We start from the raw sequence: 16,562 nt of genomic DNA, 5'->3' as shown, positions 1-16,562 counted from the left end.
AGATGCTTGTCAAGAAAAAGACACCTATGGATGAGGACAGTGGTGGTGGTAAGGGCAGAGGATGGGGTGGGAACCGGGGTGGTGGGGAGCTATGGGGGAAAAAAGAGGAACAACTATAATAATCTGAACAATAAAGATTTAAATAAATAAATAAAGGAAGAAAGAAAGGAAGAAAGAAAGAAAGAAAGAAGCTGGTTGTTTAAAAAATCATGTTTATAATAATTTCTTTGATTTATGAGAATATCTTCAATGTTGTAAAATTTCAGGAACTTTCAAGTTTCAAGGACCTCCTAATTTCTAAGAATGAATAAATCTGGACTAATTACTCATCTCTATTTAATACTTTGCCTTAAATGGAGAATTCAGTAAAGAAAATTCAGCTTGGGTAAAATTGAACTATTTGTTTAAAGCACAGATAAGGAACTTGGTGAAGGTCTAATACATATTTTTCACAGTACTTCAATGATTTCCGTGTATAATTATTGGATAAAGTTAATGCGCTCTTGAAGATAACTGGGATTCACCTGTTTGACCTCTATTTGAGCCTACCTAAACCTGAAACTTTTATGCTGTGTGCCCCTATCACAATTATAAAATAACTAGAGGCCCGGTGCACAAAAATTTGTGCGCTCGGGGGGTCCCTCAGCCTGGCCTATGCCCTCTTGCAGTGTGGGACCCCCTCGGAGGATGTTCACCCCAGTGGGTACCCTCACCCCATGGAGGTTTGGCCAGCCTGGGTGAAGGGCTGATGGCTGTTTTCAAGCTGGTCACACCCCCTTTATTTACCTTCTATAATTGAAACTTTGTTGCTTTGAGTGGAGCTCAGAGCCATGCAAGTGGGAAGCTTGGCTTCCTCCATCATTAGGGGCAACCAACTCCTGCTTGCTCCAGCTCCGTGGCTGCTGGCCACCATCTTGGTTGGGTTAATTTGCATATACTCGCTCTGATTGGCTGGGGGGTGTGGCTTAAGGCATAGCAAAGGGACAGTCAATTTGCATATTTGTCTATTAGGTAAGATTTTATTTTACCAATTATGTTATAGTTTTTTATCTTTGACTTCATGAGTGCATGATCAAGAAAAGTGACACATAGTACTTACATTTTGCAGTATATTTAAGTATTGAAGAGAAATGAGCCAACGATTTCCTGAATCCAAAAAATAAAGAACTTAAAAGTATATATTACTACAAAAGCAACTTTAAATTTATTTGTATTTGAGAACTTAAAGATATTAAATATATTTATTTGAGAATACAAATGAAAGCCAGAATTTGGTTTGTTTGGAGCTATAACAGAACAAGTGATACATTTATTTATTTATTTATTTATTCATTCATTCATTCATTCATTTATTTATTTATTTTATATGTTCTAATTGATTTCAGAGAAGAAAGGAGAGGGATAGGGAGAGAGAGGTGGAGATAGAAACATCAATGATGAGAGAATCATGGATTGGCTGCTTCCTTCATGCCTCCTACTGGGGACTCAGCTTACTACTCAGGCATGTGCCCTGACCGGCAATCGAACCATAATGTCCTGATTCATGGCTCGACGCTCAATCACTGAGCCACAACACCCGGGACAAATTATACATTTATACATACAGTGTTTAAAAAGTGAATCCTATATTTTATAGAATAGTTATTTTTAATATAAAGGCATTAGTATAACCATTTTTACTCAACTGTAACTATTAATGTAATTTAATTGTATGACTATTTATCTGAGTATTTTTTTACTCTTTTGATTATTAGTATTTCTTGAAGTGAAATACATGGCTAAAACAAATATATCATTCTCAATAAGAATGGGACCGGAGTCTTTCATGGATTATGTCAAAATTTGAACCGAAATAGTTTAGTAGTTTTAGAATTTGATTGAGTTTCTTTGAAATTTCAAGAAGCATAGTGAGAGCAGAAGAAAGTTGGTGCAGAGAAGTGATGTAGAAGTTGGTTCAAAAATAAAATTTAACCCAAAGACAATTGAGGGATCCATATGATTTATGATAGTGAAAATGTCTCTTATTTACCTTATTTCACCCTTATTCATTTTTGTTGTGATTAAATCAGAAGTGAAGAAAAGGGCAAGATACTCATTTCTGTAGTGGAAATTTGAGACTAATACTATGAACAGGAGTATTTAATAAAAACCTCAAAGATGATTGTTTTAAGTTATTTTGAAGCATAGAATTTTATTGTAATTTTTTCATTGTAATACCACTAGACTTTTTTATTAATATATTATCTTTGTAACTGGACTATTAGTTACTTGAAGTCAAATACTGTCATCTCTCAGGTTTACTTATAATTCCATAAATAAACTATTTAAATGAAGATGTCTTAAGAGTCAGCCTACTCAAAACGTCAATAATCCTAAGTGATTTGGAAATTGTAATCTATTTTTTAGTATGTGTAAATGAAAAATAGTACTTCAGTCGAATCTGCAAACAGAAATTAAAGTCACAGGGTGACATGAAAAAAGTGATATTGGACTCAAGAATTTGCCTGAATATTTCCCTTGACATGATGTTTTTGATGGACTTGCAAAACTTGGTTTCTAAAGCATGTAACAGAGCAGCAGCAGTGTTTCACATGTAATAGTAATCAATGCCATGAGACTCTCTCTTCAGCCCCTCTCATATTAAATCATATCACCAGTAAATATCTGTGTAGGAACTATCACTATAGCTTCATTTTTTTTTGTAATCTGTTATTCTGTGAAAATTGTCTATGAACGTGTCTTAGGAATTCCAGGTCTTACAACAACACAAAAAAATGTTAGCAGAAGCAAATCTATAAAAAAAAAAATCCAAATCAATAAGATTCCTAGGCTGTATCAAAACAGTGATTGAAAAAAGAAACAATTTAGACAAACAATTTCAATAAATTAGTCAAAATGATTATTGGGGTATTGCATAACTGCAGTTTCAGTTAATTCTATTTCTGAACTATTTAAATGTCCTAAGTTTACACTTTCAAAACACTTAGCCAAACATTTACATACAGAAATAGATTTTTATTTCTTTTAAAACATACGAAATTTCCATCGGGAAAATTGCAATATCAAATTACTTTGAAAATGTAATTAATTTTAATGATATTAATTTCTTTATCAATCTTTCAAAATATTTCATATAAGAGAGTATTACTAATTTCTGACTTTAAAATCTGAGTCACATTTATTTTAATAAATTCCTGAAATGCTTTCTTCAAAACCTTAGGGCCAGTTGTGCCTGTAATTCAGATATTTGGGGATTTAAGACAGGTAATAAGTACCTCTATGTATATTTCATAGCATCTTCAGGGGGATCTGGGATAGCTTGTTAATCAAACACAATGATTTGTTTCCACTAATACATAGAGATATTCACACTAAGTGGGATAAAGATTTTAATAGCATCACATTAGGTGAAATTTTGCTGATAATTGAGTTTGCAATAACAAAAAAGCTTTTTTCAGAGCTTTTTTGGGTTTGGAATATAAAATATCATAGATATAAATCTAAAATAATTTCCCCTCCAGGTTTAAAAATCTATAGATGTATGTGTATGTGTGCATTTGTATGTGTTTTCTCTCTCTTACACACATACACACCCACACACATGCCTTGGAATGAGTCAATAGTTTTATTGGAAGACAGCGAAGCTCATATTATTATACATTGTCTATGATTGATGTGACCTTACAAAAGCAGGGTTGAATAGCTATGACAGAGACTATGGCCATCTAAAGCTAAAATATTTTATTTGCCTGTGACTTTACAGAAAATGTTTGCTGACTCAATATATATGATCTATCCAGAGACTTCAGTATTGTGCCTATTCTAAAGACAGTAAAATTTCCATAACTTAGTTTTAAGTGGAAATAAAGTAAATCAATGAACGAATGGATTTACTGTCTTTATGGGATTTTTAGGGTATTTTTTCAGTTAAAATTTAGAATCTAAATATAAAAATAAACTATAATGGTTTAATTATGCTTAAAAAGGCTTTTCTTAGTAACTGAACTTAACATTATTTTAGATATTTTAGTTACTTTAAGGTAATATTGCCACTGTTTGCATTTATAATGCATTTTTAAATTAAAGTAAAATCTCTAAAAGAACATAAGACCAATCTTAAATTGTTGAGTCAAAAGAGTAGTTATACTACATATCTATAAATTTTAGCAATAATAAAAATTTTAGCCATTGTTATTTTAAATGATGTTTAATATTGTGTGTGTGTTTTTTTGGGGGGGTGAGTCTGGTTTTTGGTTTTAAATTAGAAAGCCAAATTAATTACTTGGTTTGCTGATTTTAAGTTTTAAGTTCAGATGTCTTAAAAAATTATACTGAAACTAAGTTTTTATAGACAGGAGCATATCACAATGATGAAATAGGAAAATAAATTGCATGTTCCAGATTTGAAAATTAAAAGAATAGTAAAAAACAAGAAATTGTTAGTATGCTTATAGAGATATGTAAATATTGCAGAAGTCTTAAAATATATACATTTATAGTTTTGCATTGTATCTTAGAATGCTTCATGACACAATGTGAAAAATACATAGAACAGAGAATTTCAAACCAATTATCAGCTATACTTCACTGAGACTAAAGCAAATGAAGCATAGTGAGCATGCAAAATTCCTTTCAATGTCTATGGTTTTTTTTCATTATTTATTACTAAAATGAAACTATTTCAGTGCCATTAGTCTCCACTAATTTGGAGATTTAAAAAATTAAATCATTAGGACTTTATTTAAAAACATAATAGTCCAGGAAAGACTTGATTTTTAAAATTCAAATAATCAGACTTGTCATATCTATTTGATGGAAAATAAAGTAATGTATTTTACTATGAGGAGAAATAGAAAAACTAGATCTTAAAACTGTACTGGTACAATAAGTATTTTTAATATACATACCAGTGAGACTAATAAAAATGTCACAATTATATTTTTTTCAAAACCGTGTTATCTATGTGACTTATTTCTATCTGGTTTGTCAGAGATACCGAAAGAATAAATCATCATATGTAAGAAGAAGGCGGCTGGCAGGATAGCAGTGAGGAAGAGAGTGTGAGTGAGTGGGAGCAAAAGGGGTGTGTGTTGGTGTGGTGTGTGTGTGTGTATGTGTGTGTGTGTGCGTGTGCGTGTGTATGTGTGTGTGTGTGTGTGTGTGTGTGTGTGTGTGTGTGTGTGACAGTTAGATCATTCAGGACTTTCAGGGGCTGATGAACTGGGCTCTCTTAGACAGGGAGCCCCTGCTACCACTGCAAGCATTTGTGAGGAGGCCAGCGCTGCCACAGAAACCACACCATCTTAAATGGATTTAAAAACCAAGTTACATCTACACAATGGAATACTATGCTGCTGTAAAAAAAAAGAAGGAATTCCTACCATTTGCAACAGCATGGGTGGAACTGGAGAGCATTATGCTAAGTGAAATAAGCCAGTCAGAGAAAGATAAATATCACATGATCTCACTCATTTGTGGAATATAATGAACAACATAAACTAATGAACAAAAATAGACTCAGAGACAGAGAAGCATTGAATAGACCAGTAATGACGAACTTTTTGAGCTCAACGTGTCAGCATTTTGAAAAACCCTTACTTAACTCTGGTGCCATGTCACATATAGAAATTTTTTTTATCTTTGCAACCATAGTAAAACAAAGATTTATATTTCTGATCTTTATTTTATATATTTAAATGCCATTTAACAAAGAAAAATCAACCAAAAAAATGAGTTCACGTGTCACCTCTGACAGGTGTGTCATAGGTTCGCCATCACTGGAATTGACAATTAAACTTCAGAGGGAAGGCAGAGGAGGGGGTTGGGGGTAAGAGATTAGGCAAAGGACTTGTATATATGCATATAAGCATAACCAATAGACACAGTCAGTAGCGGGTGAGGGCATGTGCTGGGGGCTGGGGTGGCCAGGGAGAGGTCAATGGAGGGAAAAGGAGACATGTAATACTTGAAAGAATTTTTTAAAAGAATAAATCATAATCTCAAAATTAAGTTTTTTTTGCCTATCTATATTTCTGATTTTGATCAGATTTAAACTCAGCACTTTCTTTCTGCCAACCTGCTCCTTCATTTGTTTCCTTATCTCAGTTAAAGGTATCATCACTCACCCTTTGATTGCTTCTTTACTCTATTACCCTTTAACCTCATATTCTGTCAAAAATATTTTATTATCTCAAGGTCAAATGTGTTTCAAATCTGCATTGCCACTACCTACATCTCAGGCCTTCATTATCTTAATTTGACTTTGTAGTTCATGTTTCTTCCTATACCACTGAGAGAAAGAGATCTTTCCAAATTTAACTAGATTCTATCTACCCTTGTTTGAAATCTTCACTGCTTTTCTGTTGCCAATAGGGAAAAATATGCCAATTATGGCTCTGCTTCTGTCTAGCTTTCTGTCTTCATTTAAGCTCACCCTCTTGCACATCTGCACTCTCCAACATAACATTCCAACTTGATTTTACTAGCTATTTCATGTTTCTTTATACCTCTACCATTTTTCTTTGACCTAGGTTGACTTTCCCTTCTTTCCTTCTTTTATTCAGATAAGCTCAGGATCATCCAATTCAAATGTCACATTCCTTATAAATTCTCCAGAGTTGCTCTCGGCTCTTCCTGTTCTTCTGATACTTTATACTCTCTCTGTACCTCCTAGGATTGTATACAATGATTTTGTTAATATAATCTGGCCCACTTTCCTTACTTCTTTTTATACTTAGTACTTGGCATGGTTTCTATCCCAATAGACATGTTCAATAAATGATTTTTGAATCACTTGGGCTCTTCCTCAAAAAAATATACTTATTTTCCTCAAAAAGCTTATATTTTTAATTTATCAACTACAGTATTACTCTTTGAATGATGTTTTCTAGATTTATTCATAATTGGTTCTTATTGAGAATGCACTCAGAGCACCACCCTAGTCATGAATGTCTACTGGTCTCCTCCTTGGAAGAGGGCCCTTGCTGAAAGATAACTCTGATGCTACTTAAAAAGATGAATTCTGCCAAACTGGTTTGTTTCAGTGGATAGAGCGTCGGCCTGCGGACTGAAAGGTCCCAGGTTCGATTCTGGTCAAGGGCATGTACCTGGGTTGAGGGCACATCCCCAGTGGGAGATGTGCAGGAGGCAGCTGATCGATGTTTCTCTCCCATCGATGTTTCTAACTATCTATCTCTCTTCCTTCCTCTCTGTAAAAAATCAATAAAAAATATATTAAAAAAAGATGAATTCCATCTACGAATATGATTCCCTGCTGTTGCTGTAATGCTTAAAACCTTTCACCACCCACCTTGAGGAACATCCTGCTACAGATGGACTTTTTCTACACCATTTTAAAGCTCTTTTATTGATCCTCTACTTCTACAGGTACATAAAGTCAACCTACACATTGACTGAAAAGAGTCTGACAACTTTGTATTAAAAGATGGTCACTGTACCTTTCAATGTTCTTTGTATCAAAGAAAGATAGCTGTGTTCCAAGGTCAAAGTTTAACTTTACACTCATTTTACAACTTAAGTGTTTGTTTTTTTGTTTGTTTGTTTTAATGGTGAGAGAGTGTAGTTCTGAAAGTTAAAGTGACTTCTTAACAATAGTAAGGGTGAGCCAAAAAGAACTGCCAGTGTTTTGGATAATCGTTTACTCAACTCCGCCCATTTTTTGTTTGTTGCCTGGATCTGCACCACCTCAAATTTGTCTACCTAACTAATCATCTCAAGTATTTGTATGTTAGCCACTCAGTTAGCCAACCTTGTCTTTCAACAAAGTAGTTCATAATATACTCAAAAGCTCATACTACCCAGTTTGTCTTACTATATATGAAATATCTCCAATATATATAGGCCTTCTTCTCTTACATGTTTATTATCTACACTCCAGGTATTCACTTTATACTGGTAACCTGGTACAGTATACAGTATTGAATTAGTAGTTCTAGTCAGAATATTTATGCTGGTGAATGTATATTTGCTGATGAAAATGTTTTATTAATTGGCCAATACTTCTAGATTCTGCTGTAGAGGCACACATGTACAACTCCTTTGGGGACACTTTTTAATTGAAGGCAGGAAAAGTCATCATGGAATAGTAATGCCAAAACTGAGCCATAAGATCATTTTCCCATTTTATAACTTGCTCTAAAATCTTCCTCTTAACTTTCAAAAACATATATAATTTTATTTCTTTCAATCTTTATCTATCTTTGAATTGTAGGCTAGTCCCACTTTCAAATACCCCCTAAACTCTAAGTCATCCATCTCCCAAGGAATAAAGCCTTTCAAAAAAATTTTTTTTTGCTCTCTGCTCCTTCTGTACTTCTTGCTTATGGTTGTGCTTGTTGCCCCCATGTCTGACCAATATATGCCATTTTTTCCAAGAAAACTGTCAAAATCATCCAAGTTGAAATTAAGCAGTATGACCTTTCTTAGTCACACATTTCCATCCTATTAATGTCAACTAATTTATGTAACTCTACAGCAAACATGATAAGAGCTCCCAAGTTAGATGACTTGAATTCAAGTTCCAGTTTAACCACTTACTGAGTGAAATACCTTGGGCTAGTAACAGTCTTTTCATTTCTTATCTATCACATGAGTTAACAATAATTAATTCAAAGTTGTTAAGACAATCGAATGAGGTACTGTATATGGAAGTGATTGTAAATAATAAGGCTCAATGTAAATGTTGGGTAATCTAGAAATTGGATTAATGTATGGAACATGTGGAAGGTGTATCAGGGGTCTTCAAACTACGGCCCGTGGGCCACATGCAAATACAAATATTGTATTTGTTCCCGTTTTGTTTTTTTACTTCAAAATAAGATATGTGCAGTGTGCATAGGAATTTGTTCATAGTTTTTTTTAAAACTATAGTCTGGCCCTCCAATGGTCTAAGGGACAGTGAACAGGCCCCCTGTTTAAAAAGTTTGAGGACCCCTGGTAGATGATGTCTTGTTCATTATTGTAAATTCCTGAATGCAAACACTATACTTTGCATATATGAGGAAATATCAAAAAAGTGAATTTGATTATGAAATCTTTGCCAAAGCCAAAAAAGGAAAAACTCAACCTGTTTAAGACACACACTTATAAGATATATGCTTTATCCATTTATAGCCAGTTATTTTTAGCATCATTAGGAAATTTGGCTATTTGAGCTTATGACTAAAGTTATACAAAACCATTTTTATAATTACATCTCTACATTTGTAAATATGAATGTGTTTTTTTATTTAGAAAGTATACAAGGACAGAGTGTTATCAGACTGCTTTATTTTCAATATCACTAAAAAAAATTGAAGTTTACCTGGTTTTTTTTAATAATACTTTTTTTAACACTTAGAAATAGTTGCAACCAAAGTGATTATATAATTTTTGGAGGTTGATAAGTCTTCCAAAATTGCCTCTACTGTGTTCTCATTGTCAAGGTTAGTGTTTTGTTTTTCTTTTGAAGAGAATCCATTAATTAATATTGTTTAAAACTAATTAGACAACATATTAGTTTAGTAAAGGTGTGAGTGTCTGTGGAGTTGAAATCACAGTGGCCTTTTTCAAAATACTGAGAGTACTGTTTATAATCTGCAATTTTTCTATCCATTTGTTATAATTTCCTTGGAACAAAGTATTGATTGAGCATTTGTTTGTATTTTTCTTATGATAGTACTTGTAAAAATTATGAATGTTTTTGTTACATGGAGATTTTATTTTGACTGTTCATTTAAAACATTAGTCTGTGAAAAATGAATGTAACTGCATGTTTTTCCTAATTTTTACTTCAAGTTGTTATGTATTTAAAAACTCTTAACACACATAACATATATGGTGACTGATTCTTTTTATAGCCACTTCAAATAGCCTTGTAGTCTAATCATTCTTTATATAGCCTTACAGTTTAAATCTAAATTCATATGCAGTACATATCTTAATTATGATCTTCTTGCTATGCATAGTCCTTTGGCCTTTTACTTAGTTTTTCTGTGTCAGAATTTCAAATAGTTGAGTGGGCAACAGGTAATAAATGTCCCATTTAGATTCTTTCTGCTCTAGCTCCTGAGCATGAGAATTGCTGATCAGTTATGCCAATTGTCTCTTAAATGACCTTTTCCCATCTGCCTCTTATTTCATTAGTTAACTGTCTTCCCAAAGATCTGATAAGATGGAATACTAGCACTATTTTGCAGCTTGTTCTATCTGTACAATAAGGGTAGGGTCATCAGCAGAGTGGACACAAAATGGTATTTATCACGCGTACAACAAATATATATGCTAGTGTCTAGAAAGCAATTGAAACTGTTAATTGAAATCACCTTAAGACAGTGATGGCAAACCTATGACACGCATGTCAGAGGTGACATGCGAACTCATATTTTTGGTTGATTTTTCTTTGTTAAATGGCATTTAAATATATAAAATAAATATCAGAAATATAAATCTTTGTTTTACTATGTATGCAAAGATCAAAAACTTTCTATATGTGACACGGCACCAGAGTTAAGTTAGGGTTTTTCAAAATGCTGACACGTCGAGCTCAAAAGGTTCGCCATCACTGCCTTGAGAAGACAAAAATTACTGGTTTTGCTTCAAGTCTCCATTTAGCCACCACTAATGTAAGACGATGGCATTTCTTACTGTAAAAAGCTTTTAATGATTACATTTGTCCTCATGTAAAAAGAAAGAAAAAACTAACAAGTTAATTTTTAAAAAAGCAGTGACAAACTTGTAAAAGTATATTGTAAGTTACTAATTAGTATCATCATTATTAGTATACTCTCATCCAGAGGTTACTTCTTGGTTAATCTTCTTGTTGACACTTTTAAAAAGTACCAATCGTGATCTGCTTTGTTACATGTTATACAGCAGTTATCATTGTTATTGGAAAAAGTATGGATGATTAGTTAATGTTTATAGGAATAATATTTTCTTGCCTATGGAATGAGAATAAAAATAGTATATAACAGAGTTTAAATGAAAATTAAATGAGACCATGCACCTAAGGCACTTAACACATAGTGCCCATCACATAGTAAGTGATCAATGAATAGTAGCTATTATTTCATAAATATTTAATTTTTCTCCCTCCCCCGATATCTGTTCAGAGACTTTGGAAGCAGAACACTGGAAGATTTTATAAGTGTTGTTTTATATGTTAATTGTGTAAAATTCCATTTCCAATATATTTAAAATTATTTAACAACTGACAACCAATGCAGAATTACCTATTTGCAAATTATTTTAATTTTTCTTTTTGGAAGAAAATTTAGGTAGATCTTCAATGATTATTGTTCTGTGCTTCAAGAAAGAATCACATAACAAATGTCATTGTAATGAAAGTAGGTCTAACTACCTCATCAATTTTGATAACTATTCCCACCTTATTTAAATATAAGAAATGCCTTGACCAAATAACCCAAACATGAAGTCAATTTTTAGTATTTTTTACATCGTGAATACCTGAATATTTAAAAATTAATGCTATAAAATATGTCAATGGTAAACGCGAGATAAGTGGTGAAGGAAGGAAACTTGAATTGGGGGGTAAACACACAATGCAAAATACAAATGATGTATTATAGAATTGTTTACCTGAAACCTAAGTAATTTTATTAACCAATGTCACCCTAATAAATTCAATAAAGTATATGTTAGTGAATGTGTCCATTTATGTTATTTTAGGAGTTCTAAAGTTAAAAGTAAAAAATGAATTAACTTGGAATGATAATGTGTCTACCATTGTACTTTCATTTATTTTAAACCCTTCTTTATTATAGGCCTTGTTTGTATGAAGTCCAGTACTTCTGTGGTTGAGCTTGTTATGCTGCTTTGTTCTCAGGTATGAAATCTCATTCACTTGATTTTTTTGTATGTCTCTAACAATAGAATGATTATGCATATATATGTATATGTTTACATATTTTAAACTTTCATCTATCATCTCATAGATGAAAAAAGTAATTTATATTGAGTATACTTATATGTAGATGATCTTACCATGTAAATATTGAAAAAGTCTCCCTCCCCCTTCTTCTACTCTCTGTAGCTTTCTTATTCTTTCCCACCCTTCCTATCCTGCTATTGTTCCCTATCTTTTTATCCCCATATATATATATACAAAACTTGTTATTTACCTTTTTATATCCCATCTTTTAAAGATGATACAATAAAATTTATCATTTTAATTTTTATTATTAATTACATGATTTCTTCTCTGTTAGATTCGAGATAATGGAAATTAAGTTTTTTTTTCTTATGCAATAGCCAAAGTATAAATGCAGCTCATCAGTGGGTTGTCTTTGATGTGATACCTTTCTCTTTTCTTTTTTTAAGTGGAATTTGTATATTTCAGTGTAAATTCTACAAATCTACTTGCCCTTTTCTTTAGTAATCAAAATTAAAAATAGAATAGTAATTGTTGGATATTTTTTCTTCCTAGCAATTATAATAAAATTAAGCATATATATATTACATTTTTCTGATACCTAAATTGGGTACCTAATGGTCTTTCTTCTCACCAGCTCTTTCAAGTATGTTTGTGATTCTGATTTTTATTTAAGTATACATATTTTGTAATATGAGAATGAGAAAAGAGGTTATTTATGTTTTTTAATAAGTATTATTACATTTATTCCTAGTTTCCTCAACAAAAGTAAAGTATAATTAAACAGTTTCTAGTTACTGACCAGAGGGTTGCCTAAAAGCTGACTCCCAAATAAAAAAACAATATGGCTTCAGTAGATCCTGTAAAACATCAGCAAAAATAAACCAACAACTTACCGATTGATTTCCATTCTTCAGGTTTACTTTCTTCAAGAATATGGTCATAGGGAAATCATTAGGTCCATTTCCCCCTTTTCAGCCAGCAAGAATTTTAAAAAGACATTAAAGAAAACAGCATCCCGAGCAGGAGTTCATCTTCAAGGCATTTGAAAATTGTTACCTAATATCCGAGTCCTGAGTTCGAGAGACATTCTGAGAGATTTATCTGGACCTTTTAGGATCCTAATGATGCACATTAAAAAAAAATGCTTTTATGAAAAAAATAGCTTTAAATTCCTTTTTCCTTAGCTGCTGGTTTTCACTGCAGTTGAGAGAAATAAAGAGGAGTGTAGCATTAGGGTCTAGTGTCTTTGATGGCCTCATCATCTAATCATAGGTTTAACATTACTCATTTGCTGGCTCCAGGAATTCCTGCCATTAAAGGCCCTAGAGATGAAACTTTGCCTCAGATATTGATTGAAAGGAAGAGTGAGAAATTCAAGCTCTCTATGCTGTGCACTTTCTTTCCGTGTTTCAGCAAAGCAATTATAAGCATGTCTCTCAGTTTGATTTTTAAGGTGATTTTAAAAATAATTCAAAGTGCATTTAAATATTTCAAGTGGTTAATTGATTAAATACACCTCATGGAAGTGACTTAGAAATGTATGTTTGTTTTTTATAAAAGCTCCATCTGTATTATTTTCTCTTAAGCTCAAATGTTGCTTTTCACAAAATATTTTTAAAGAAGCAGATGAGTAATTTCTCTTTTTACAATTCAGGTGGGAGAAGTTTATATTCTACTTCAAAATTATAAAACCATCAACCATCGTTGTAGTCATTAATTGTTCCATGGATGTATAGAAAACCTTGGTTTTAAAGACACAAGAAAATGGATGCCTTAAAAGTTTCTAAAAATAATCTGTCATTGTTCTTTACTAGTCAAATTCAACATGATTTATATTCTAGTTTCACCCATTAGCAGGGCATCCCATAGCAGTAGCAGACTTCTGATGAAGAGAAATAAATATAGTTAATGCTGCTGTGGGAGATTGCTTGGCATAGCACGCTCCAAAGCTGGGTTCTCTTCTACAGGCCTTAATGCATCTCTTGAACAATGGAGCTGATCCCTGTAGAATTAGCATAGTTCTGTAGGCTGTGTTTGCGGCAAGGCAGAAGGCAATCCTAAGAAATCTTTTAAGCTGCAGAGTTCTGAGTTGTACTTACATTTTATTTTACAATCGCCTCTTTTAAGTATTGATATTTCCATGTTATTATGATGAGCAGTTATTACTACTAATAAAATATTTTAAAATATGAATGAATAATATCCTATATAATAAAGAGCTAATATGCTAATTAGACCAAATAGCAGAATGACCGCCTGGACATCCTTCCGGCCAACTGTCCGGATGACCTTCCAGACGAAGCAGGGTGATTAGGAATTACAGCTAAGATGTTATCCACACTGTGATTTAATTCTTGGTTAAAATAAACTTTTAATGCTAATTGAATATTCCAGTTTATTTATTTGCTTAAAATGTGCTTTACTTTTTTCCAAATTTATAAACCACTGAAGAATAAAATTTTGTTGAGAATGGGTAGCTAAGGGTTGAAAAAGGAAAGGAAAATGTAATATTTCTTGCAACCCTTTTCTTTTATTTGCTACAACACATTAAATGCTTTTATTTTTTGTGCTTTCCATTTGGGAAATTTCATGTTAACTACTCTGATAATTAAGGATATTAGTTTTCTTTCCTTCTTATCTGAGCTCCTGATTAAACTTACTATTACCAGTGGCTTGTGTGCAAAATATGGTCTGAATTTACATGAGATCACATTACAAGTGTCTGAAGGTACTTGTCAAGAATAATTCAGTTCATGTGGATAGCCTTTTCAGCTCCAAAGGACATGCCATCCAGTCTACCCTCCCCCCACCCCCACCAGTGGAATTTTTGGTCTCTGTAGAAAACATATTTTATACTTTACAAAGCTCTTAGCATTGCATTTATTTTTCCAGAAATACCCAAAACATTTTTTACTGTGTTTTGGATAATTTGCTTTTCCATGTAATATTTAGGACACAAAATTAAATATTAATAATTGACTATTCTTACTCTCTTTTAATTTGTATTAAAGTTGTACTTAGCATCTTTTGAAAAAATGATTTTCTGTCATTTGTAAAATAAAAAAAATCAAGATAGATATTATTTTGGAAAAAATCAGTGTTTAGTAATTTAAATATGATGTTTCTACAGTATATCACTGGTCTAATGCTGTCTTCTCTAAACTTGTTTTAAGTTTATAAAATCAGGATTATCTTATATGTGCACCTTATTTTACATTGTGTTCTGATTGTGTTGTGTTCTTTGATGAATAGCAGATTTAGTTTTCAAGTAAACTTTTCTAGGTACTGTAATAGTTTCTAATTATTTCCAGACTTTTTTTTAGGAAGTCTCCATCAGAGGTACTCCAAGAAAAATGGAGTGATGTTATCCCATAGGATTTCTTTAAGTTTTCATAAGTAAAGCTTAGCAGATGTCATTAGCATTTTTCTATGCCTTATCTGTCAATAGAAAATGTTTTATAAGTTGAGAAACTTTTATGTAAAAAATAATGTCTCTCAGTATTTAAGTACTTGCTGACTTGAAGCACTGATTAAGCAAATGTAGGCTTAGTAAATTATTTTTAGTCTCATTAAAAACCCAAACATGGATAAGTGACATAAAGCAGAAGTCAGCCTTGCAAGTCTCCCTAGGATCTGTGTATGAAGTTATTAACATGAATTATTTTGTGGTTTTGTTTGCCTTTCTTCTTTTCTAAATACTTTATATACTTTAAAAAGGATTTTAGTGACTTCACTGATGTTATCAAGGCCATAACCCAGCACTTAAAAATGAACCACAATTGAAGAATAATCTTCCTTTTTCAAATGATTTGGCCTTTGAACATTTAAATTTTTCATTTTTCTTCAATATGATACAGTTTAGTCAGATCATATGAAGCAGAAAGTCATACTTTTCATCTAATTATAATAAATCTAACATTGAAGTACAAAGACACAGATAAGATGAATATGATGGTCTACTAAGGACTATTCACTCATGAGTAGTCAGCTTTGAAAAGATTTTCGGAGTGTATAATAAGAAGATTATGAGTGTAAGAAAACTAGGGATGGACTAGATTATTTTTTAAAGCATCTTTGGAAGTAAATCCTACTTATCATGAATAAGTTATATCATGTTCAGTTATGTAATTTTCTGACTCTTTTAGCCTTATGATGCTTACTAAAGATTTATTAATGTATTTTTCTATTTCTTTTTTTTTTAATTTTATTATTTATTACAAAGGGTATTACATATGTGTCCATTTTTTCCCCCCGCTGATCATCTTTTTATATGTCTACTGGCTGGCCGACTGTATGTCCTTTTTGGAGAAATGGCTATTGAAATTATCTGCTCACTTCTTAATCGCATTGTTTGTTTTTTTGGTGTTAGGTTGTGTGGGTTACTAATATAGTTTTGCATATTAACTCCCTATTTGATGTATCATTGGTAAATATCTTTTCCATTCAGTAGGTTGCCTTTTTGTTTTGTTGGCAGTTTTCTTCACTGTGCAAAACCTTTTTAGTTTGATGTAGTCCCATTTGTTTAGTTTTTTTCTTTCCCTTGCCCAAGGAGATATGTCAGAAAATATATTGTTATGTGTAATATCCAAGATTTTACTGCCTATGTTTTATTCTAAGACTTTATGGTTTCAAATCTAACATTTTAAGTCTTTAATCTATTTTGAGTGTA

The 16,562-nt window shown here is 32.2% G+C and overlaps 1 protein-coding gene across 1 annotated transcript in view; it reads left to right on the top strand.

The window, feature by feature from the left end:
* Window positions 1–16,562, top strand: part of NBEA (neurobeachin) — a gene marked incomplete at its 3' end in the record, with an annotated part of 537,034 nt that overhangs the window by 440,103 nt on the left and 80,369 nt on the right. The window contains exon 35 of the mRNA XM_015569799.1: window positions 11,784–11,845. Within this exon, the coding sequence (XP_015425285.1) occupies window positions 11,784–11,845 (62 nt within the window). The remainder of the gene's footprint in view (window positions 1–11,783; window positions 11,846–16,562) is intronic.

The sequence above is a fragment of the Myotis davidii genome, unplaced genomic scaffold, assembly GCF_000327345.1.
Source record: "Myotis davidii unplaced genomic scaffold, ASM32734v1 scaffold144, whole genome shotgun sequence".
In the NCBI taxonomy this organism is placed as follows: domain Eukaryota; kingdom Metazoa; phylum Chordata; class Mammalia; order Chiroptera; family Vespertilionidae; genus Myotis; species Myotis davidii.
This window is presented reverse-complemented; position numbering and strand designations above follow the sequence as displayed.